At 37.3% G+C, this 26,588-nt stretch overlaps 2 protein-coding genes across 2 annotated transcripts in view; both read right to left on the bottom strand.

The window, feature by feature from the left end:
• Positions 1–265: 265 nt before the first annotated feature.
• LOC134529138 (eclosion hormone) lies at positions 266–502 on the bottom strand. The gene has a single exon (XM_063362913.1). The coding sequence runs from the start codon at positions 500–502 to the stop codon at positions 266–268; it is 237 nt and encodes a 78-aa protein (XP_063218983.1).
• Positions 503–23,172: 22,670 nt separating this feature from the next.
• LOC134529148 (uncharacterized) overlaps positions 23,173–26,588 on the bottom strand; it is a 126,739-nt gene continuing 123,323 nt past the window's right edge. The window contains exon 8 of the mRNA XM_063362923.1: positions 23,173–25,442. Coding sequence (XP_063218993.1) covers positions 25,332–25,442 — 111 coding nt within the window. The 3' untranslated portion in view covers positions 23,173–25,331. The remainder of the gene's footprint in view (positions 25,443–26,588) is intronic.

Raw genomic sequence — 26,588 nt, forward strand, 5'->3', positions numbered from 1 at the left:
GACACCTACTACAAAAAAATTAATCTTACACGGTGCAGTTTTCCGAAATCATTTTCTTTACTCTAAGAAATTACGTTTTTAAAGAGCGTTTTAACTGACGGTATAGTGACAGAACTGAATAATTGTAAGCCAGTTAGGAACAGAAGCGCGCAGTAAGGTAAGTGCTATGTTTGCACGCGGCTGAGTGCTGGAGCGACGGCAGCGAGCTCCAAGTGTAGCAGTCGCAAGGCACGCAGACGGTCGCGCGAGCAGCAGGAGCGGCCGGCTACTCGACGCGGTTCAGGAAGGGCGCAATGGAGCCGATGTCCTCGCAGTCGGGGATCACCTTGCCCTTGTACTTGATGCACGTGTCGGCGCACAGCTCGCCCTCGAAGTACTCGCCGAACATGCGCTTGCACTGCGCGCAGTTGCGCACGCACAGCGCCACGTTGCTGGCGCGCGCCGCGGGCAGCGCCGCGCACAGCAGCAGGGCGACCAACATGGCGGCGGCGCGGGCGTCCATCTCTGCGGAAACAAGATGGCGCCACGCCGTGATCAACTACTGCCCTCCGCTCCGATCTGAAAACGTGTTTTGTCTGGAATAATCAGTTCCTCTATTTTCATAAACCATTCGGCGAGTTTTAAACCGCGGTATGTGATGAGTTTGTCACTGCAGTGCGAATACATTAAAAGTAATATTATATCTTCACATATAATTTTAATGGCATGAATAAAGCTTAGAGTATAAATAAGAGTTTAAAAGTACCTCAATGTTAAAAAAATTTCGATATAGAGTCTATGGTAAAATAAAAACCTTTAACTGCCTTGACACCACGTTTCTACCTTGCATAAGCGTCTCTAAACATTTTTGATGAACTCATAACTTAATATTTGGCAAAAGTAGCATTTTTTAGTATTGTTAGTAAAAAAACAAATTAAAGTTTTAGGCAGCTCTGTAAAAATGTTTGGCAAATTGTTAATATTTTCCTATTTGTCTCTGTGGTTTATTCGTAGATTCATATACTGTACTTTTATGAAACTGAGTGGCAAATACATTATTTATTTTTTACTTACATTTATTTGCATTGTTTGGTATGTGATACTTTCAGTTACTTTTCATAAATGTTGGCTAAACCTAATGTTTACTTAAGCATTTACAGAAATATTACATTGCAGAGATCAGTTTGTACTAATCTAGCGAGAGAGTGAAATTAAAGTGCATTCGGATACAAGACGTGTCACTTAAATAACCCTCTCGTTTACCATACCACCCCTCCTCGTCAATGGAGCCGTTTACACCGGCCATCGCTCTTCGCGAAGCCACGGATCTGACTTCATATAGGCTTTGCTTCCACGAGACAAGTCTACGTAAAACCTGCATGAGTTTAGGAGAAGGGTTAGTCCGGATGCCATTAGAACGACTCTTAGGAGACAGTTAAAATAGTTAATTTTTAATATATAAAAAGTGCTAGTTGTACAAATTTACTGCCATCGTCATTAACTATGATAATAGAATTTGTTTATTTTGAACTTATACCTACGCGAATCGTCATTATATCAACAAAATATCTCAAAACGCTGGCCAAGTCCACAGCAGAAACTCTCTTCTTTCTTAACCGTGCATTTTTGTTCTTCGAACACCGGAGCACATGGCTCGTAAGTAAGAATACGGCATTGTTTCTGTGAAGATCCAGTTATTTCAAAGTACGTAAAACTCTCAGCTTATTTGACGCGTGTTCTACGTTGAATAGTTCTCCCGTAAATTTGCAGTAAATTCTAACAGTGTTGCTATGTGCTGCGTCAGAATTCATTTGGGGAATACCAGAATGTGTGTACTAGATTTTTCTTAGTATGCAAATATATCTACCACGTCAATAAATTTTAAAAACAAAACATACTATGGGTTGTTTCTCTTTACAGATAATTAATTTCACTCTGATGAACGCTTGAAAACATGTCCACTCATGTTAACTTAAAAAGCTTTTCCCTCGTGAAGCGATAACTCTTTCAAGTATTTTTTAAGATAAATTATTGAGGTTGGTGGTAAAATACACCGATAATAATGTGTATTTTTTTACCAGAAAAATGTTTTGTGTTTGTGAAACGTACGTACATAGTTTCGTCTTATGTAATGAACAGTGCTCAGTATAATATATGAGACAATATCCGTTCGAGTAAGTTGCTGGAATCACTGCTATCAATTTCTTTAAATGCCCAATGTTTCTCAATCTTGTAATTGTCTTATTCTGAAATAACAGTATACATGTTGAATTTGTATATTACTAATAAACTTCAGATGCAGGTTCGTTCGTCAAGAAAAAATTGAGTTGAGTCATGCACATAACATTTGGTCTAAAGTTATTCTCAAGGCTGGTATACGCATTTAAATGTATTGTTGTGCGATTATTTTATCGCAAATAAAAAATAAAGTATTTAATATGAAACATTATTTTTCTGGATAAAGTAAAATTGAACAAAGTTCCACAACCGCCATAAAACTTGTTGGGCCTGTCATTACATGATTTTATTGAAATAATTACGGAAAGCAGAGGGGGGTTTTAACACCATTATTTCCCATCAATATTTCTGAACACTTAAGCATCACCCTCCTCTCTTTATCGCCCACAAAATCCCCCCCTTAAAGAAAACTCAGGTTACTAGATAGTTGACTGAAGTCCATAGCCCTGTGACTTTAATTCTATTGGTGCCTACTCTGGTATTTCCCTTCCCCCTTGATTATTCGGCCCCCCAGATAATTCATTATCTGGTTCAGGTTTATCCAACCTCTCCTAGCTGTCTAAGCTAGTGCCGGAGCTGTATCGCCGGTCTTTGTGTTTGCTCTTTCCTAGGATAGGGATCTCTCCAAGTGTACTCCAAGCGACGGGAGCACCACTGCCAATTGCGTGTTCCAAGTAAATCTCATTCTGTGTTAACAAAGAAAACCTCAGCGGGGATCCATTCACTTCTAGGATCAGCCCGCACTATTGTCTACTTTCCATGGCACTTGGCCGGATTCAGACTGTTCGGTACAGCTTGTATTGCCGCCGGTAACTTCCGGCACAGCTAGTCACCTCGGTGAACCTCGTATCTAACCCGACACTTAGCGCGCGAATGTTTTGGGGGTTACATCCATTTAGGCCTGGGTTGTACGCCTGTATCACCGGTGGCATTACCAATCTTCTCCTTTGCTCTTTAGCTATTGGCTCTTCACAGAGAGACAAATAATTGAGACCTGACGGCTCAATGTCTCAAATATTTAACCCTGCTTCCCCAAGGAATGGTTTTAGTTGTATATGTTGTTGCCTACAAATTCAGCGCATCCACTACTTTCGATACTTTTCAGACAAATGTGGATGCCTGAGGCAGGGATAAACTCGCAGAGCCCTCTTTGATAATCACTACTGGTTCCCACAGGGAGGCAGAATGTTAACGTGGGTATCGATAGGTTATATTTTAGCATCATACATCCTTTCAGTGGACCTGTTTTCTGTCTCGGATATTATGGTTGGCTAAATCTCCAACATCTCAAGCGACAGGCATCTTCTCCTGCAAGAGTAACGCCCATTCCCAGGCTGGAAACATAACCAGTATTCAGTAACAACGTCATTAAGTTCCCACATACCTGGTACTAATGAGAGTTCACTGTGGGTGGCATACCACGAGGCATTGAAACAGGTATGGCTAACCCAACAACAGGGGTAACAGGCTAAAACTACAGTTGGACTTTACCGAGGCCCTGTCAGTCACTCTTATGAACCTCATCCCTCTACAAGCAGTACCTTTATCACTTTGTCAATAGTGCCATTGGAGAATTTTACCCAGCATGGTGATTCCTTTTGGTGAGGGTACCGTTCCCTGGTACTTCTTCAAACTTGTGGGGTCATTACTGCAAACCACGAAACCAACCACTATTCCGATAAAGGTTAACCAAAAACACTTCAGCTGTAATCCCAGCATCTTTACAGAACGGCCCGTGATACTCCTGACTTTTAATGGCAATAAGTATACTCTCCCAGGCCTAATGGGTAAAGCTGCCACCATTTTTACACCCGATCGTGCCACAGGGGTGCCTTTGACTTTACAGGATCTCAGTATCCTAACAAACTTTATGCACGAATGCAAATTGTTGAAATATAATTATACCCCAATTTGGACACCAATTTTTCAACACTCAAAACTACTATTCAAAAGGACTCTTTGATATCTCTCAGCATCCTTCCCTATCCCAGAACAATTCCTAGGATCTTAAGCTTTCCAAGTCTTGGGCGTTGTAAGGGCACCAATCCCACATCACCCCCATGTCAGCCTCAATGTATAGTCATGCTCAGTACTTTATAGTTATTGGCCCGGCTGGATTTGCAAGTAAAGTGCACACCACCTATAGTCCGAAATTCGCAAAATCATAAGTGGTTTGAGAAGCCATTGGGTTGCCATTTGTTGAGAGAGGTTATGAGGTGCGAACAGCGCCACTTAATCACTCTTTCCGGGAGGACATTGCGGATTGCAGCGGGCGCGGCCCAAAGTAAACATCTAGTAGGCAGGAAATCCCTCTCAGTGCCAACATTAGTACAGAATCATACAACACTCCCTCTCTTAGGAACCTTATCTAGGCACCTTGCAACTTAATTTTACCATCCTTCATATTTTTAAGGGATTACTAAATCCCACCAAATAAATGCTAAGAAGCTTCCCTAATATATAGGTCAGGCCTAATCCTTCACCAATATCTACGATCAATATATTAATATTTATGATCGGCCTAAATGTGGGTCCTTCTTCAATGCCACGTCTTTGCTCTGTGCAACACTTGGAGTTGTACGCCCTGGAGAAGTCCCGTGCCGACCACGAGCAGCCAGGCAGGTCCACACACTCACCTTGCAGCTAGGGAGAGTGCTGTAGTGCCTAGGATGTACCTCGGGGTGGACTGTGCTGGCCCAAGGCGCAAACAGCTTGCTTATAAGGGCGAGTCTCGCTCGTGCTTTAACTCAGTTACCATCGACCTGCGAGCGTTACTTGGCCCTCCAGACCTCTCCGCGGGAGGGCGTCGCTCGGCGCCTCTAGGAGAGTGGCTCTAGCTTCCGGCGAGGCACCTTCCGTCGCTTTCCGCCTCGTTTGACGAGGCGGGACTAATTTATTTCCCAGCTCGCATCCGAGTGCACTCCCCACTTTATTTACCCGAAATGTGGCGCCCAGTGTGGGGGCAACTTTACAAATTTTCGCAGACGATAGTTACCTTTACGGATCATTGTTCTACTAAATTACTGTTCCAGAGGGAACGTTTTTATACATTAATATTAATAATTGGGGGAGGGGAATTTATGTTGTATAAAATTGAAAAAGCTATATTAAAGAGAAATTTAATTATTTTGAAATTAATAATTAATATATTAATTTTTTTCGTTTGATTCGGAACCATGAAAATTTTACTGGACAGATTTTAATGAAACGTTTTTTGTTTGTAAAGTCTTTTAAAGTTTAAATTTATAAAACTCCGCGTCAAAGTGGGTGAAATATGGAAGTATTATTAGACGATCAAAAATCATGTCTCAGAAGTTAATTATGCCTAATTTTATATATTGAGTAGATATGAAAAAATTACCTTTTTCCGAAATTCTACCCAACATGGGTGTAAAAGGGGCAAGTTTGCTATTATGAATAAAATCCTATATTCTAAAAAAAAACTAGAATGAAAGATAAAACAGTCTTCCTACACTGGTACCAACCTTGTAAATCTACACTACAACACGTACATTAAGAGATAAGTTTTCTTGTTTTTCCATAATATAAAAACACTAAACTATTAAGGCTGAAAAGGGGTGAGTTAAATTTGATAATAGAAAATATTATCTTCCAAGCTTATCAAGCAGTTGGTAACTTATTGGCAGCTACTTACTATGTTGCGCAATTTTAGGCCATTTTTCACCTTTAATGATGAAAGAGAGGTCCAAATTATTTAGTAAAAATTGTCTTCCCAAAATCTAGGTAAGTGGATTTGAAATTTTTTTATCCTTACTAATATTATAAATGCGAAAGAAACTCTGTCTGTCTGACTGTCAGTCGCGCTTTCATGCCAAAAATACTAAACCGATTTAAATGAATTTTGGTACACAGATAGTCTATAGCCTGAGAAAGTACATATGCTAATTTTTAATGCTGAAAAAGGGTTGTACGGGGTTGAAGGGGGGGGGGGATGAAAAGTTGTATGGACGTATCGTCATTTTTAGAGCTAGAAGCTTGAAAGTTATTTTTTAGGCTGTTGATTCGATATAAATAAATATGACATTCAAAGTTTGTAAAAGTTTTACCCTCAAGGGTGTTAAATAACAGTAGGGAATAGGGGATGAAAGTTTGTATGGAAATATGAAAGGTTTATGTGAATGTTTTAAGTTTGCGACAAGAGACAAAATATTATAGCTATTCTGATGTAACATTTACGTAGTCATTACAAAATGTGAAACTGAAGTTAACGCGAGTAAGAAACTTGCCAAGCACCGCGCCGTACACAATGAGCGCTGTGCAGCTGTATTTGGGGGGGGGGGGAGGGGGGCGGAGCACGGCGTGGTACGGCGCGGTGTAGGTGGGGAAATGCGTAAGTGTGCTTACCCGAACGGTCAGACACGTGAGGGCACACGACTGTGCCACACGCATGCGAATACTGTTTTTCTGCTGCAAATTCATTATTATTCACTGCAAATTTATTATACAATTCGATTTGCTTACACGATTTTTTGTTTATTTAATTAATGTGCTTCGTGAAATACAAATAACTTTAAGTTTTTGGGTATAAATGCAATTATAACTTAATTTGGAAGTATTTATTTATATATATTTAGAGCATTATTTGTGATATTCTCATATTTTAAATTTAAATTTTTGTTAAATTTATATTTTGGTTTATGTTATTGGACTATGATGGGCTATGTGTCTTATTTGTAAAATAATTAGCCTAAATAATTAAAAATGCTACCCAAATACCCTATTCCACGCGGACGAAGTCGCGGGCACAGCTAGTACTACAATAAATATACATAAACTATACCAAATCTAGATGATGCTGTCCTCAAATTATAATGTAAGGATGTTTTTTCAGTATTTTTTCCGAAGGAATTAAATTCAATGTTCTGATAATATGTATGAATAATAATCATACATAAATACTTCCAACACCTAGTTTAAAAGATTTTTTTATATGTCGAGACTAATGGGAAAAAGGAACGAAAACTTTGCTTGTATATTAAAAAAAGTATATATATATATATATTAATTAAAATAGAAATTATAATTAAAAGGTAAAAAAACTATAAATTAAACAAATATTATTATTATTACTATTTATGTATACTGCTTTTCTTCTGTTTACTAGCTCATTTCTCTAAATGTTCTTACTTTAATGAAATGTAAGAAAAATACTTGATTAACACTCAGAACGGTTGTGAGGTTTTTGTTTTCCAAGTTAAGACGTTCAATCACTAATGAGGTGATAAAAGAGTAAATTTTGTTTTAAAACCAATATATTATATGTTTGTAGTTTTTTTATATTATTTTCTTAACTCCCTGGCTGGAGTGTAAAAATATGGTAAACAATTTGAAAAGAAAAATTATTTAATCGATGAAATTTGTGTAGAAAAGAAGAAAACTGGGCATAAATCTATAGTTTAACCACTTTTAAAATGTCACTACGAAAGAGGGTAAAACTGTTTTAAAGATAGTTTTGTAGAGAAAATTTTTAAGTTTTTCAGATTAATTGATAGGAAGGAAACACGTAAAAAAAATGGGTGCGAGTACTTATTTACGCGCGCTAGAAGTTATACTTACTTGGCATAATAGAAAACTAACTTCAATTTTGCATGTAAATAATTAATACATATCTATACTAATATTATAAAGCTGACGAGTTTGTTTGTACGCGCTAATCTCAGGAACCACTGGTCCGATTTGAAAAATTATTTCAGTGTTGGATAGTACATTTATCGAGGAAGGCTATAGGCTATATTATATTATCAATAACATTAGGGATCTTTACTAAAAGTCCAATTTAGAATCAAATGCGTTGGAGGGGGTTAGATACAACATGCAGTACACGTACGAAGTGTGTGTTGACAATGCCGCAGGCGCTAGAAGTTTATTTCCTATTGCCTATTAACATTGTTGCCACGCAATAGATGCCTTATCATTCTTAATTTTCCCATACAAGTAAAAAACACCCGTGTGATATTAACAACGAAGCAATCAGTACCCTCATAAGAGTTCAATTAGTATTTAAATACTTTTTATCACTTTAAATCGCAAACCTAAACTATTGTTTTTTTCCTCTCTCTGTGTTTAATTTGTTTTTTTATTGCCCTTTTTCCAAGTATATATATTTTACAGATATGAAACTTCACAGTAATGTTCCTTATGTTACGCAGGATGACATTTTCCGAAAATTAGATCCCATGGGTGGTTAAAACCAGGCAACAGTGGGTACTTTGTCTGCATGAGAACAGGATTTTGCATTGTTCATGCCTTCTGCGTCTCCATGGCAACGGGTATCGCGCGGCAGTGGCGTACCCACAAGGAGGGGCATGTACTATAATGAGCGGCGCAAGAGTGATCTGCCTGTAGACTGCCGTAGCGAAGTACGGGTATATCAGTTGTACGTTGCGTGCACGAGTCGGGAAACCATCGGTGCTATTCATTTTCTCTCCGGTACATTATACAGCATTGTAATAAATTTTCACTGAATTTTTTTTTTTATTTACCATTACTGTAAATGGGAGATATGGCTTAATTTTTTTTTCCATTAGTATAGCCGTGCGAAGCCGGGTCGGGCAGCTATATTATAATAAAATTACTGGTCTAATATAATTAAAAGTTTCGTAAAATATAAATTCAATCAAATATTTTTTTAAATACTCAGTATTCAATATTAATATAAATATATTTGAAAATAATGATTTAATTTAGTAAAATTTCAAGACAAATATCTATATATATTGAAAACCTATAAATATGATCATTTTTGATATTTATTTAGTAATTTTTAATTTTTAATTATATAAATATGTAGTATATTTTAAAGCAAATATATTATACATAAGATAACATAACCTCAATTATATAAATAAACTTGAAAATACATTTGCTGTTTGTTTGTTTGTCCCGTATGCGTTACTATACTGTTCATCCGATTACGATGAAACTTTTGTGAGTTTTTATGCGCATGCCCGCGAAGGTTTCTGTATTAGTACAACTATATTACAATAAGTGGCGCGCGATTCGTTTCAACAAATGTGTGAATTTCATATAGTTAAGCAGCAGCTGGTGTGTTTTCGTTGCTGAGTGCGCACGCATGGCAGAATTGAATAGAATTAAAATAAATTAGGGATAGACATATATAGAGTGATAGAAAAATGTATAAATAGAAAGGTATAAGAATAGATAGAGAAAAAGCGAGATATAAAGGGAGATAGAGAGAGTTATAGAGAATAATATAGGGACATAGACATATATAGAGATAGATACAGCGAAATATAGAAATATATATGTGTATAGACGATATATATAGTGAGATATTAGGAGGCATAGATGGAAAAATAGATAAGTATATTTAGACATAATGAGATAAAGATAGAAATAAAAATAGAGAGGTAGAGATATTTATAGATAGCCTATATAGATGTAGTAAGAGATTCAGAGAGAGATATAGATATGTATAGAGATTTTGAGTGATATATAAAGAGATATATCGAGAAATAAAGAATATAGCGAGTAGTGAGATGGACTAGTAGTATGTTTTTGTCTATCCGGCGCCAGGGTTAGCCTGAAGCCGGAGGAGCCGACCGCCATCTTGGATTATAATGTCACAGCGGCCCTCTTGGTAACTAATTTCCTGAAAATTCCTCAAAAATGACAATAAAATTCTCTAAATTCCTATAAATTTCCTTATTTCGAGGGGAACATTCCCGTTTTAAGGGAAAATGTCCAATTTTTTCCCCTAAAAAAATCCAGTAAGGCCGAATTGCCTTCAAATGGGGCAATTTTCCTCAAAAGCCCCAGCAGAGGCCGTAACCTTGACCTTGACCTTGACTTTGACCGGTACTCTTTAAATTTTTTAATTTCTAACCATAAATTATCAAAATATATATAAAAAAATTGCTTACTTTACATTTTTAGTTATTAATCCATTTCAGTCCATGTTTTGATCCTGGCGAGAGAAAGCAGGTAATTTATTAATAAAAAATTTAAAGAAATTGTTAATTATATTTAAATAAAATTTATAATAAATCTTGCTTGTATCACACACACCATCTTGGATTCTAGAAACGTTGAAATTTTCATTATGGCCGCCATCTTTAAAATCCGTAATTATTATCACCATACAGTCAACTGTCACAATATCCGCCATCTTGTCAGTCGTCTTGACTGCCATCTTGGAAATTCGCAATAATTAAACTAGAAATTCGGAAAAATTTCTAAAAATCATCAAAAAATCATATATTAATGTGATAAATTGATTCGATTCATCTTAATACTTAGTTAGATTCTTGCTCGATGCAAAAAAAAAGAACAAGTTAATTTAATTAAAATTACCATAAAACTTACAGGTTTAAGAAAAAACAAAATTACATACAAAAATTTATTAAGTAAATTATTATCTACTATTAATACACAGATAAGAGAAATTAATAAATGTTATTCCCTCAGTGAGCAGAGTCTGCCTGTTCTTAGCTACAATCGATAAACGTGGCGAAGTGTCCGTCCGCTTCCTTTTAATTTGTATGCTTCTTCACGACAGATTTTTTCAATTATATAATTTACAGATTCTCTAACTATCGCATTGGTATGTCGAAGTTTAAGTATTGTTACTTGGGTGATAGAAATGATATAAATAAAACGGAGAATATGCGGCTCTTAGCCATATTTCTGAGGAAAGTTAATTTGGTGATAGTATATTTCCTGCAGAAGTTCGACTTAGAATAATTTTGAAAGAATCCACTTTCGTGATAGAATATTTTCTAGTTTGTGAGACTGAGTATTTTCGCAAGGCCAGAGAACTTCCTAATTTTCGGCGGCATTTAGGACTTAGTTTTTGAAGAGATCACCCAAGGATTTATGAGTTTCAATTTTTTACTGACTTCTACATGGGCACAACACTGTTGAGCTGGCTGGGGCGGCCATCTTGTGCTTTGTTAACTACCACTCGGTCGACGTTTTAACATAATATGTATGATCAGATACCAACGTAACATACGTATGAGTTTACGCTACGTAAACGTAAGGATAAGTGCTGTGCGTCAATGTGATCAGTTGGCTATGCTACATAACATTCTTACGTTTTAGCGCGATTGGTGAACTGTTACTTTTCTATTCACAATGCATTACGTAATCTCAGTATCGGACTTGGAGAAGTTTGCGGACAGTACGAGCAATTCTTGTGGATTTTGTGCGTGTTTGTTGGGAGAGAAGTCTTAGTGTAACCCACTTTGGTCCTGGTCGTTGAAGTTAAGAAGACTTCTTTAGAGTTGTTTCTAAGATGTGTACGAGCGGGAACGAGGCGAAAAGTTGTCAGTCAGCCTCGAGAGGCAACCAACATACGAAGAGCCTTATCAGCCCTGGCGATCAGCTGGTCGCATTCTTCTATGCGGCCTCCGAGGACTCAGTCGCCGAGCATTTTGAGGACTCGTATGGTGACTGTTACCTTATTCATAGAGCACCGAATTGCGGATACGGAAACTTTCGTATCGTCAATTATATCTCTGTCCATGGTGTCTGGACAGTATGTTATGGACCGGGACAGTTTGTCCACACAGTAGAGGATTTTGTAATTAATTTGTTTTTATTTACTGTGTTTAACTTGAAAGCTTTCCACCTTGTAACTTAAAATCGAGTTATTGTTTCATAATGACTGTTTCATTTACATTTAGTTTTAATTAGTTACTATCATTGGTGCTAATATATCGTAATTCAAGTATTTTAATATTTCTCACTTGGATTCTTCATGTGTATTAATGTACATGGTATTTAAATGCAACTATTTTTAATGCAGTGGTTTTTTAAAGATATTGTTTTCTGGTCATAAATTTGGTCTGAAATGTGTTTTGATAGGAAAAGTCATCGGTGTTAATGAATGATTGTATTCTGTTCCAGTGAGTATCAATTTTCCTGCACACAGTGTGGAAGCAGAGAAATTGATGCACCTCGGTGGGTTTTTTTTATTGTTTATTAATCTGGTGCAATAAACGTAATGTTAGCATGACTCACCTCGCTTTATGATTGTAACCCAGTAAATATGCTTCCGAACAAACACGCACCACTCTGCTTTTAGGGCGAGTGTGCGCCATGCTTTAAGCGCAATTGGTTCCCTGTCCTTCAGGACAAGATTTAGGTTAACTGTTAAGAGTTTGAAATTGTATGTAAGCTTCATTGCCTGGGTGCTCTTGTGTTGGATTATGACGCTTTCAGGTAGCAGTTAGGTGCAGGAGCTTCCCAAGTCAGCATTGTTACAATGTCTAGTAGACCTTGAAGAGGGGAATATCGACCTCGACGACGTCACCCTGGAGGTGTTGAGACGCCTGGCTCGTGAGTCAATCGAACTTCCTAATAGTGACAGTGTGTTCTCGGCGAATGAGACTTTAAAATTGCTTGATGAAGATCGTTTGAATAAACATCTAATAAAGCCCTTGATAGATGCCTTGCCCCAGTTGCAAGATAGTCATACTGAAAATTTGGTAATATTTTGGGGGGAAGTTGAGCAAACTATGGGGTTAGACCTTTTTTGCCTCGAAAAAGGATTTATAGTGTTCTTGTGATGCAAGTCCCTGATGGTCTATGGCCAGTTTTTGTTAAAGCTAAAATGCTGAATCAAACACGAGATGAAGTACAGGATAAGTTATTAAATTTGAAAGGTAAAGGCAGGCAGTTGCATTTATTAACTCATTGTTGTAGAAAAATATATTAAAATTTATAAGTTTGTCGTTTCTTCCTGTTTTTCCTACAGTTGACATTACCAGAGCGGGCCGAACTCGTGTTGGCGTCGCAGACAACACCGAGGCCCTCGTAGCAGTTCCTCCGTCACGCGGTGGTGTGGACGACCACCGGGTTCAGCCGAGGTAATGAGGTGTTTAACAGTTTTGTCTCGCGCGGTAACGGGAAGGCGAACTGTAAGCGATGCCCGACGGCAAAACCGGTCGTTCCTCTCTCGCCCCTGGATAATGCATGCGATTGATGAAGCGAGGCGGCCGCCTGTGTCCTGCTGGAGACCGCGCATGGACGGCGAAGGACCAGCTGACGCAGGCTTGTGCTGCGGTCGGTTCGCCGCTGATGCTGCGTGGTCGACATTCAGGCAGTCGACAGTCGACCGTCTGCTGTCAGAGATTAATAAATTGACTCAGCACGAACATTGAAAAAGAGCATTCCGCATTCAGGTAGTCGGCAACCGGAAATAAATAAATGTCTCTATTCGTGTATTAACTTTTCAAAGCAAAGCCCGAACCAACGCCCAACCTACATACCAGCCGAGTGTGAATCCTGCCGCAAGACCAGCTCGACTTTCTTTACCCCTGTACACCCCTGGAAACAGGAGACGGGCATCGAGCCCAAGAGGGCTCGGTGCAAGAAGAATTTTTGGCGCCCAACGTGGGGCCCGTTGATTGTTCTACAATACCCGTGAAGACCCATTGCAAGCCCTACCAGACGGACTAGCCAACAACCACTGGAATGGACCCCTGCCACCACTTGCAGCTCATAGAAGACTTAACCAACAACAGCAGACACACCATTGCAGTTGTTAGTGTTAGTGGGAGATAAATGACTCTATTCACGTATAAACAATCACACGCATGTGTGCACTTGTTATTAAATTTTGATTTGATGAAAAGTATTTTTTTATTATTGCACCTAGAGCTTGATGGTTAAATGTTACATTGAAGTGAGTTTTAATAAGTATTTTTAATCTAAAATTATATTTTTTACATCAGTCTAAATTCGAACCAAGGAGAGGAATAGATTGATTCATTCAAGAAATTTGTAGATAATTTTTTTATTATTTTGGATTTTTCTGAATTTCTACTTTAGTGATTACAGATTTTCAAGACGGCACCCAAGATAACCAGCAATATGGCTGACGTGACAGTATTTAACTATCTGGGAACTAAGATTACTGCACTCTAGCGGGTAAACACATAAACTAATATGGTGGCAGTGAACTCTAAAAAATCGAAAACAAAATGGTGGATCCAATATGATCACCATGACGGCATACTGTTTGGCGTAATGTCTGCCTTCATGGTGGCATCCGTGAAGAAAGGACCCATCGCCAATTTATTTGGCCCTCACTGGATTGTAATCGAGGATATCAAGCTCCAAGACGTACGTGCTCTTTATATTAAAATTTTATTAAAAATGTAAATAAATACCTTTTTTATAATTTAAATTTTGCTTCGAATTTTTTTCTGGTGGAAAAATATGGAATTTCAATATGGCGGATGGGACGTAATAATTCAAAATGACGTATTTTAAAGTGGCGGAGAGTTCTAAAATTTAAAATGGTGGACGTGACGTTAAAATCAAATATGGCGGGGAAAGTTCTATAAATTATGATTACGGATACTAAATGACCACCAGGTTCAAGGTCAAAGTTGATGGTCCTTTAGATGAAAATTGCACCTCTTTGAGGAATAATTGCCCTTCTCCGAGGAACTTTGGCCTCTCCAGATTTTTTGAGGAGGAAAAATTGGAAATTTTCTCTAAAAACTGAAATTTTTCCTTGAAATAGGAACAATTTTAAGAATTTTTAGGTTTTTTTTTTTTTTGAGAAATTTTCAGGAAATTTTGACACCAATTGGCCACTGAAGTAACATACCAAGATGGATTACCGGCACCACAGCAATACAACTGTGAACCAGGGCCAGCTCCGCTTTTTGTATACTACTTGCATACTCTATACATAAATACATTTATATATCGTGGGCTTAGTGGAAAAAGTCGCCTAGTCCAATTTCTGGAAAAAGACTGTTAGTTCACTTACCAAGTTTTGCTTGCCTAGAATAGCGTTATAATGGACTTGCCGAAATAAAACTAGAAGAAAACGACCAAAATCATTTATTATTTGGACTTCCAAACGTTTTCTTGGCGAAGATATTGCCCTTACAACTTCATCTGTGAAGTTAACTCATTTTCACAAAAAAGTGGACTTACCAACTTTTTCCACTAAGCCCACGATATATCGTCTTCATGTAACATTCACTGAGTTGAATTTTGTGAGACTTTCATTGGCTTCCTCCGTGTGCTCCTGTTTATTCCTGGTAACACTTCTTATAGTGTTCTCCATGTGCTGCTCCTCGTTATTCCTTGAAAAACATTCGCTGCATGCATTTTTTTGAGATGAGACTTGGAATTATATTCAGCGTTTTGTTTGATTAGTGAATTCCTGTTAGCAAATTAAAACTAATATTATTTAAATCTGGTGGTATTAAAAAACACACACACACACATATATATTACTTAGTCGAATACTTTGCCGTAAAACAACTGAGAAACACTATCATGCAAGTCCCTTCCCCTTGAGGTGTTGCGAAGCCCTCCCTCTCTCGCAACCGTCAGAGAGCATCCCGCGTCCCACATAAAAGATAAATAATATTTACCTCGACACAACATGTGTGACATGTGTTGGCAAGAATAGTAACTACTTGCAGTAAGTTTCGTGTATGAGATAAATTAACTCTCCCTGACCAAATATTTAAATGTACAAATATTAGAACAATAATATTTGCGAAAATGTATCGAAATTTAGAGTGTTGAACCTGGTTGGATAATATTCTGTTTGAATAATAGAAAAATATGTTGAAGAGATATCAAGAGCAGTCAGTGTGGTGCCAAAAGTAGTAGTATCATCCCCACCATTTTAAATTATGTGAAACTTATGCTGTAACACAAATATTACTTTCTTACTCCATTTTGATGTTTAAATCAAAATTAAAATTTAATATAATTAAAAAATAAGGCTTTAAACCTTCATGGTTTTGAACTGAGGTTGTTTTGGTCAAAACAAATTCGTCAGAATAAACAAAAATGAATGTAATATTTTTATTGATTAATTATTTATACAAGGAAAACAGTTGAAAACCAGAAAGTAAACTATGTAAACGTAAAATAAAATGTTTAACAACACTATAGTATAGCATTCACAAAAATAAAAAATAAATATTTATATTTAGAACAATGTCTATATTTTAAGGTAGAATATTCCATTTAAGTGTTTTTATTCTTTCTTATAACTTTACCTAACTTTTAAATAATATGTTACTAATGTTCACTTGTTGGTTTCGAACCGAAGATCCTGACCACGATGACATAAAGGCTTTTTTTAATAATTTTATAAAATTTTTAATATAATTAATATTTTTGTATTAGTAGTAGTATAGCAATGTAGTCTGGCGCCAGGGTGCAGGGTGAGGTGCCGAAGCTGCCTACCGCCATCTTGGATTCTAACGTCATGGCTGCCATCTTGGTGTCAATTTTCATCAAAATTCCTCAAAATTCGTAAAAAATTTCCAAATTTCGAAGGAAATATTTCCGTTTTACAGAAATTTTTTGGAGAGGCAAAAATTTCTCGGAGAGAGGCAATTGTCCTTAGAGAGGGGCAATATTCCTTAGAGAGGGGTAATTGTCCTCAGAAACTCCATCAGAGGTCATGACGTTGACGTTGACGTTGACCATAAACTAGAAAGTCTTTAAGTTTTTTCCCAAAAATTCTGAAAAATTCCAAACCTTATCCAAAAAAAATTACTTCCAATATTTAATTTGGTTTTACTGCAAGGGTAAACATGCAATTTATGTATAAAAATTAAAAAAAAAATTACATTACTACAATTTTTATAAAATTTTAATAAAAAAGGTGCTTACGTCACATTCGTCATCTTAGATTCTAGAATCTTCTGTCTTGTTTTTAATTATGACATCACGTCCGCCATCTTTAAATTCCGTAAATATTAAGCTATAAAAACGGGAAAAGAACTTTCAAATTGATAAAAAAAAATCGTTAATTTTTTTAATTAAAAACTCATTTATGTAATGGAGTCTTCGGTTGGAACAAGGTGGAGGCAAAAATAAAAAATGGTGATGGATCCTTTCTCTGTGGTGATAGCTGGCATACTGACTCCCCACCACTAATTTCAAGGCAGATATTACACCAAACAGTATGACGTAACGACGGTCATTTTGAATCTGCCATCTCGTTTTCGTCTGCTAGAGTGCACTACTGACATATTAGTTTTGATTTTACTCGCTAGAGTGCAGTATCAGTATAGTCATATGTCGTGTCACCCGCCATCTTGTCGGTCTACTTGACGCCATATTGTAAATTCGTAATAATTAACTTAGAAATTCAGGAAAAATTCTAAAAATCATCAAAAAATCATCTATCAATGTAATGATTCATTCGATTTATTTCACTAACTTGGTTCGATCCTTGTTCGATTTAAAATGATAATATCAGAAAAAAATATGTATTTAATTAGATTACAATTCAAGTTAAAGGTTGAAGTTCTATGTCATGCGATATTTGGAGATCAGTATTCATAATCTTAAATGCTCTTTTGGGTCTTGAAATGGCTAAAGTTTACCATAAGTACATTCCAGCCACAAGTTATACTTCACAGAATGATTTACAATACTTCTTCAAGTTGATTAACAATATCCTTCTTGGCATCAGTTATACAGGTACAAACATCTCTTGGCGCAAAAGAGTCGTTCAGGTAATAAAAATCTTTCAACATTCCACGGAAAGAATATTTCGCCAGGTAGAATCAATTTTTATTCCGCACCGCACCGCACCGCACCGCACCGCACCGAGAACATTCGTAGGTTGTGTTGAATGATGGGTTGATATCGAATCTTCTTGTTGCAGATCCGTTTTACTGCCAGAGACATTGCGCGTACGAGTCTCAGTCTTAACTTGGGATGAACGCAACACTAGCTGGTCCGCAAGAGGCGAATGGACTCCACCTTTGCAGTTTTTCGCGTGTTGTCTAAAATTGTCAATACGAGTTCACCTGCATGACACTCATCACAGCAAAACACCAAGCGTAATGGGTTTTTAGTACATTCTCTTTTCTCATGTCTTCGTGCACCTCGAGTGAAAGCAAATGTATTTTCACAGAAGTTACAGGGATATATATTGTCTGTATTCCTCGATGCATCCTTACTCGCACAACGATGTTCACTTTCAATATTGTGGAACTAACATTTTATAAATTAAGGAAATGTAGGCCTACACTATTAAAACCTTCAAAAAATTTGTTGCACTCTCTATTTCCACGCGTAAATTGTAAATTATTTATTTTTCATTAGCTGATTTTGGTTTTATTTACGTGTTTTTATTGTAAACCTTGAAATTATATTGGCATGTGCCATAAGCAAATATCCGAAAAAGTAGTATGTGATTTTATAAAATATTGTATTAAAATTTTTCTCTCCAATATTTACCATTAATGTTTCGTCATTGGCTGCCTTAATTTGAACATTTATAAATGTGCTTTTAAACGGAATGATAAAACAGATAGGTATTATCAGAAGCCTCAAATAGTAAAAAATTTTAACAGGACTAATATTTGATCTTTTTTTTTACCTCTGCATTGAATTTGTATCTCGTTCAACCAGTTTGTTTTTGCCATATTGCCAAACCTTGAACAGAAAATGGTCAGTAACTAATTTAAACATGTTGCTGACCTTGTTTTTGTACCAAATGTAATGTGGCTGAAAAAAGTTGGTGTCCTTTATAAAGTATGTGTTACATATTTTTAACTATGTAAGGTAATTTACATACTTGCGAGTTAAAAGAAGTAAATGTGTTTACTTGTGAATGTCATATCTTTATAAAATATTTTCCCACAATCAGAAACTGCACTGTCGTGTACTGCCAAAAATAAAATACCCTGCTGGGACACAGCTAAACGGAGAAAAAAAGTGGAACCTGTTTCGGAGATTTCAGAGCCCCGGATGAGAATATTTAACCAAACTGCCTAGCATTCATCTTGCATGTTAATGGGAATATGAACTGGTTTTAAAGTACTGTCCTAGAAGCTGTGAAAAATCATTTTTTGTGATAAAATAGTAGACAATTTATGAAATAATCGTTAACTGTTGTGGTATTACCAACTATACCGCTCGCTGTGACACGACGCTAGCTAGATCTCAGTAATTTTCTCACGTTCTAAAGTCTGGTGAAGAAATCAACCGACAGCAACACAACAATAAGATAGCCACTGGGATTGGTGAGGAACAAGAAACAAAAGAACAATTTATATATATAATATTATTTGTTGACAGATCGAGTATTGCTTTTTTTTTTTTGTTTGTTTTAGCTGTAGAAAGTAGAAACTGTCGAAGGCCATTTACAATTAAACAATGTAAATCCTTCTAGTACTACTACTATAGTAAGGAATTTATAATTAAACAGAGGCACCTATGGTAGTTTTATTCAACTGCATAAGAGACGTTAGCGTTTTGATGTATGTGATCTGTTACAAAATCAAAATAATTTTCAATAATGTTTCCATTCTCTAAATAGTGTTAAAAGCTTTCTCTAGAAAATATAAATTTTAAATTGTTAACTAAAACACAAATTTATGTTTAGTTTCTTACTGTTATTTAAATCCTAATCCAAGAGATTTGTGTTTCTTGAATATTTTTTTTATTTACATTATTTTTTCTTACACTAATATCAGTGTTAAACTCCAATAATAATGGTAAAATGCACGATATACTTACTTATATCCGTAAATAAACCAAACATATTTGAAAAGATATATATATTTATATATATATTTAAGAAATATAGCTAATTTGATTCACAAAACCACTTCGAAAACATTAGTTCAGTGTAACTGGTGTTTATAGAAGCCGAACGAACAAATATTTATATCCACAAATGCGAACATATGGAACACGCTCGTGCCTGGCACCACGTGTTGCCTGCCACGAGGCATGGGTGCAGGAGACGGCCCACCAACCACGAGTCTGATCCCAAGACACACACAACAGTTGGACCGCGCCAAGGCACTCTGATGCCCCGGTGCCCCTACCGGCCTCAGACCCTCGCTCGCACAGTACCTGGTCTGGATGCAGAGCTATCCACACCCCTGCTCCTGCGGGTAGAAGCATCGAGGCTAGTATCCCCTCCTTCATCGGGACGGTAACCTCCCTCGAGGCCTCTCCTCCCCCCGGGGTGTGACCAGTGCTACCACGAGTCCCACTCCAATCTGATCAAGGATCGGCCTAGAGGAAACCTCAGCGGTTACCCATAACTGCACTGGATCAGCCTATCACGAACAGTCAGCTGGAGAATTTATAGCCGACAACGCTTATTTTGGAATTCACCCTCTATAAATTTACAACACACGCAACCGAATTAAAGTAAGGCAATGTTTAATTTTTTTTTAACACTTTGAGGATCAAATTTAAACTGTTTTTGTAGTAATCAATCAATATCGATGAAGATTTCATGTTATATTCCTTTTCCTAACGTGGTCCCATTTCTTCACATGTCGGGTTGGTACTAATGCGTCTGAATCTAGTGATCAATTGTACAAAGTTCATTACACACTCAGCCATTAAATATAAATGTGTTTACTTAACAACACTGTTAAGCACGTCCCGATCAGGTAGGAGTGAAATATTTTCTTCTACATCGAAACTCAATCCTTGTTATTTAAAACGGTCACAGTCGATTGGTGGGATCGGTTTCAGAACGAGCTATTGATATTTATTTAAGTTACAGTAAATAAATAAAGTTATTTTTTGTCATTTAATCTTATTGAAAACTGATTTTACCTTCACCTCCTAAATTATGTTCTTATTTTCTTATTTTATATTGGAGAGGGTTGGTGCACTCACATTGCTGGGGAACCGGGTTTGAACCCGCACCCGGCCATGCTCGTTTTGGTCTCATTAACTCCCAGGTGAAAGCTGGGAGGATGCCTCGCAGCAGGCGTGGTCGATCCTGTCCCCAGTATCCTCGTCTGTGTAGTTGTGCCACGTCCTGGTGACCTGGCTGTCGACCACACGTTAAGCCAAAATTAAAAGAAAAAAGCTGAAACTTTCATTCTTCCTCCTTTTTGGGCTGTCCTCGTGGGCCTATCTGTTAGCTTCCGCGTGTGCTTCCTAGTTCCCAGACCCATCTTGTTGCTTGAACCTTGCAATGGTTTTATCGATATTCGTATAACACTGATACATGCCCGGAGGGAAACAGGGAGGACCGGAAATGTCCGTGTAAATATCTGCAGTATTTTAAACTTCTAATCTAAATCACCGTTCGCTCCAGTTGTACTTGGCACTATTTAAGATAATTGCGTTTATAATAAATTCATATCACATGTCTGGTATAATACACAGCGCCGGTTATGCAGGATTGTGTTATCTGCACCAGCATTCCTTTTGAGGCTGAGTAACGATTTTTTGTTTTGGTTTTATTTCCACCTGATTAAAATATTGTAAGTAACTAACCAAACAAAACTCTGAATAAAATTGCTTGTTTTATTAAATAAAAAAATTTCCATGCAAGGATTGTATTCTCAGGAATAACCAGAAGCACTCGGAGGATATCAGCAGAAGTTTGGCTAGGAATAACCGAAACCATACGGAGAAAACCAACAAATTATTGACATGAATAATCAGGAGCACTCGGAGGAAACCAACAAAACAAACTTGGAGAAAACGAAAAAAAAAATATTGATGAAAATAATCAGGAGCACACGGAAAAAAAACCAACTTATATTTTGATAAATCAAGCTCAGTGAACAAGAAAAAATATATTTTAAACAAATTACAAATAAATTCTAGCGTGTCCTAGAACTCTATTCTTCCTGAACAAAGGAGAAGGTCACAAGCTTACAGAAGTTAATTTTCTTCACTGTTAGCGAGTCGGTCGGGTAACGGGAAGCCACGTCCTGCGTGCCTCGAGCGAGCAGCCAGCTGGGCTCCTGGCGTGTCTGCACCGGCAGGCAGGTCCTCGCTGCTCTTCGTCCAGCCTCTGCCTCAAGCCTTAAAAATAGTTTAAAAACTGTATGGTCAATGTGCTTGAACGTAGGTACTTTGACCATTCGTGTGTGAATACTTATAACTTCACGTGTATTGGAAGTTATTTTCTACGCAAGGCCAAAATAAAATTTTAAAAAAACATGGCCCTTACCACATGAATGACTAGCACTTTGGTGTGCGCTATCTCCTTTCTCCTTTTTTTTTCCTGTTTCATGTGATATCGATTTTTTGTTTTGTTTTAATATCCCGGACCTTAGCCTGTTTAATACATAATAATCACTTTAGTCAACTCTGTACTGACTGGTATCAAAGCGGACAGGAATCAATCGAATCAATCAGTACATTAAATGCTGATTTTTTTAAATGAATGAATAGGTTAATAATTACGTTTTTCCAAGATGACGACCATTATGTCATAAGCGTCTTACTGGAGGCTAGCAGATTAGAAATTTAAGCTGCTTCTATTATTTTTCGCTATTTTTATTGAATAAGTATTTTTTACATACAGTAAACTTTTTTTAATCGAGGAAGGATTGAACCGAGGACAGGAATCGATTGAATCACTCTGTCGATTTATGAGTGATTTTTTGATGATTTTTGGAATTTGGCCGAATTTTTAGCTAAAATATTACATATTTTCAATATGGCGGCCCAGGCGGCCGACTAAATAGCAGGCGCCAAGGTAAATATGTAGATGCTACTGCACTCTAGCAGGTAAAAAATTAAATTATAATGATGGCAGCGCCCTCTAGCAGACGAAAGGAAAGTGGCAAATTCAAGATGTGTTGACGTCAAGTTACATTCGAAAATAATTTCACTTGATATCTTTGTTTATAGGTCTTACACGGACAGTACATATAAACTTTATTTCACGTTAACTCTGATGCCAAATTAAGAGCTGATTACCGAGATCAAATCCATTAAAAAATGAACATTGTTATGAATTAATTTAGGAGTAGCAAAAATGACTCCCTTTTCTTGACTTATATTCTATTTTATTAAGTCCTCATATATTAAGGACTAGTAGGGGAAAGTTTATACCATGCCTTTAATTTCACATTTTTAACATGTAATAAAATAAAACAGAAGATTAACAATAACATTGTAATGGGTTAAATAAATACAACCAGTATATTTTTTGTAACTTTAATGAAAACAGTTAAAGTAGTCTCACAATTGGTGACATGATAAACAACACTTAATATACACAATTCAAGAGGAACGTACTAAAATCTCATTCACTTCTTCTTCTTCTTTTTTTTTTTTTGTCGTTTGATGTTAGAACATTCTATATGTATCCCAAAATAACTGAAACGTAGAAAAGCATTTGAGTGACGGCCGTCCATGGTTTACTCACTGCAGTCCCGGTCAACGCCGTGAGGCTCTCACTGTAAGCTATTGTCAGTTCCCTGGCCTACACTTGTGACGTGTCGCTTCGCACTGCGACTCGGATGGCCTCGCTGTCAACGATACGTGGATCTCAATCCTAAATATGTTTCTCGGTAACCGCAGCTAGAAAATTTCAAATGAGAATAAGTGTATGAAGGGAAATGTTTATTAATATGATCGGTTCTGTACAAATATTTACATTTATTGAGAACTGAATGCTAGACCCTGAAGAGCAAATGTATTGCGTTTCAGGTTATATGTTCCAGGTGTTTTCTTTAAGTAAAGGAGACGGTGAAAAAAAGACGTCTTAATTTTTTTTGTAAGATATGAGAGGTGTAAGACAGGATGTACATACATAGGCTGAACTTCCTGCAGTTGGAAAAAATGGTTCTCAGAAGTCGATCCCGACAGTAAATCAACGACTGCGATAAGTGAAGTTATATACTAAGATCTGTAGGTTTTCTGACTGGTAAATGAGTGTAATTCACTGGTTTTCTAGACTGATAATCTGGACTGCGGAATTATTGGAAAAATCATCCCATTCTGTGGATTGTAGACAAGGGCTTTTCAAGTTAGCCAGTTAGCAAGGGCGGTTGAGGAGGGGGAGATAACTACCCCTCCATCCAGAATGGAAATAAAGAGCAAGGAGATCTAGTTAGAATTTTTTTAACTAATCTTCACCAAAAATTTAATGTTTTAAAATGTTTTAAAATAATTAAATTATATTCTTCCCGTTTTTGTTTATTATTGTATGGCAACATGAAACCTCCTTCCCCATGACAGAGGCTAAATCCAAAATATCCCCTCCTCCCTTCGGTTTGCAAATGGTTATACCCTTGCTTGAGGAAGTGGACTAGATTATAGAAATTAACATTTTTGACTGGAACATATTTTACCAATTTTTCAACTTATTTTCACTTATTTAAAGCGTTTGCACATTGTCAAAAGTTACAGTCAATGTGATGGGTGTACTCAGGGGCCTGATTGGTGAAGGATCCCCGGAAAGCTAAGAAATCATAAAAAAAAATATCTCATTCTCACCAACAAAAATAAATAATATCGAAAGCAAGTAGCAGGCACAAAGCTTTTATTCTCCCCTCCCCAAAATGAAATTCTTTTTTACGCTCTTGGTCAATTAACGTTCTTTCCAGCGAAGAGTACATCTCGTAAAAGCCAAGATTTTTTCATACCTCAATTTACTACACTATCGTATAAATTACAATGTGTAGTGACTTCAAAAGACAAGTGTTTTTAGAGTATACTAAAGAATGTTTTGTATAAAGTAAGTAAACTTGTCAGGCGACCGTCTAGAGTTAAGCGACTAGCAGGGCCTCACGATGGGCCTTTACACTTTCACTTTCCTTGTGTCTAGTTTTCTGTGAAAAATACAGTCATTAATGAGAAAAAACTGAGTATTTAATAGTTAACAGCACAGAATTCAAAGTGCTGACCAAAACCTTTACGATTTCAATTGAGATTTCATGATTTCTTACTATAAAAATTTTTAACAATTTTACTGTCGCACGTAATGGCGCGAATCCACCGGAATTCGATTATTAGCATTTAAAAAAATAACTCTAGCATAATTTAATAAGAAAGAATATCAGAATTTCTAAAGAAAAATTACCAAAACTTTAGCCAAAATTTAAGTTCAAGGTCCGATTATAAACGTTGTTTAAAATTGTTTATTCTTCCTATTTTCCGAAGGATGGATATCCTATACCTCCCAGGCCTCCCGATAAGGCCTCTCCCCAAATTATTTTAGGGCCCCGCGAAAATAAATCGCTCGGGTCCCGCCAAGTACCCACTGCCTTTTAATTTACGCAGATCTCCGTGAATTAGCAAACATCATGGATGGTTTGTAACCAGCGTTGTTTGTAAATTTCAGATGACAATACTAAACGGTGCTGCAATACGCCTGGCGCGCGGTGCGGTGGCAGGCCTGACTAGCACGTCCCCTCGGGCAGGTTGGCAGCCTTGTCGGGGCAGCAGGACTGCAGCTCCTCCTGCAGGCAGGGCGCCGCCGTGTCCTCGCCGGCCAGACTCGAGTCCTTCGCCTGCAACCAAGGACGCAACACAGGGACTCGTTACTGGTTACAAAAGATTTAATGCAATTACAGTGTTAAATCGTTTACTTTTTGGAAACCGGTCCATGTTAAGACAGAAATCACACAGTAAGTGATTTACAAAAACAATATTGAAGTATCTACTGACAGTTTTATTACACTTGTAAACATTCCCAATATTAATTCAATACCAAACACCAATGACATTTCAGAGAAAACCATTTTCAGGCAGTCACTACTAACTTCAGGCATTTCATTAAATTATACTATGCTATGCTTAAACGAAATCAAGTTTCGTATTTCAAACGAAAGAAAATTGTAAGAGTCAAATATTTTTTGACACCTATGTGGTGTTTTAGGTTTTATTTCTGTTCCTCTTAAGACTTGATACACTACATGCCATGTTGGTAAATTAGTTTTCTGGTCATTATTACAAGTTAAGGGCGCTTACTGTAAATTCACCATTAAAGCTTGTAAGGCTCCGCTTCTACATCGTCGCAAGTCGAGCAGATAAATAGACTAAATAAAGAAAACATTATGTTGTGTGTTGCACCACGGGAACGTAGATAACGCATGGCTGTTACAGGAGTTTTTGGAATAGGTGAATTATAAATGTGATGGTTCTGTCCGCAAACGTCTTTAGTAATTTAATTTCAACTTGGGGTCTCAAATGATTGTCTCTTATTGGCCGTTCTGTGTAGTTCTGCGGCGTGCACGGTAGAGAGCAGTCTGCTCCGTGGCCAGCCACTGCCTGGACGCATGTGAACGGCTAAGCCCACGCTGACACAAATCCTGAGAAGATGTCATGATCGAACATCTTCACGAGGTGACGCCTCGGACCTGCCGTTGCGGCTCCTTGGCGGACGAACACATCAGGCTGATTCCACAAATCACTCGCTCGGCTGACAAGTGACCGGCATCCAGCTGGCCGCAGCACGTCCACAAGAAAATACAAAAATAATTAAATACAAGGCGAGACTGCAGTTGACAGTCGACACGTGACGGATAGATGTGCTCTCTTCCAATACCTCACAGCCCCTTTGTGCCTTCGCCAGCTTGTTTCCGCAGCCACGTCGGCTTCCCTCACTAACAGCACGACGGTCGGGTGACGTCTACCCGACCATAACATTCACCGGG

The sequence above is a fragment of the Bacillus rossius genome, chromosome 1 (assembly GCF_032445375.1).
Source record: "Bacillus rossius redtenbacheri isolate Brsri chromosome 1, Brsri_v3, whole genome shotgun sequence".
Classification (NCBI taxonomy): Eukaryota; Metazoa; Arthropoda; class Insecta; order Phasmatodea; family Bacillidae; genus Bacillus; species Bacillus rossius.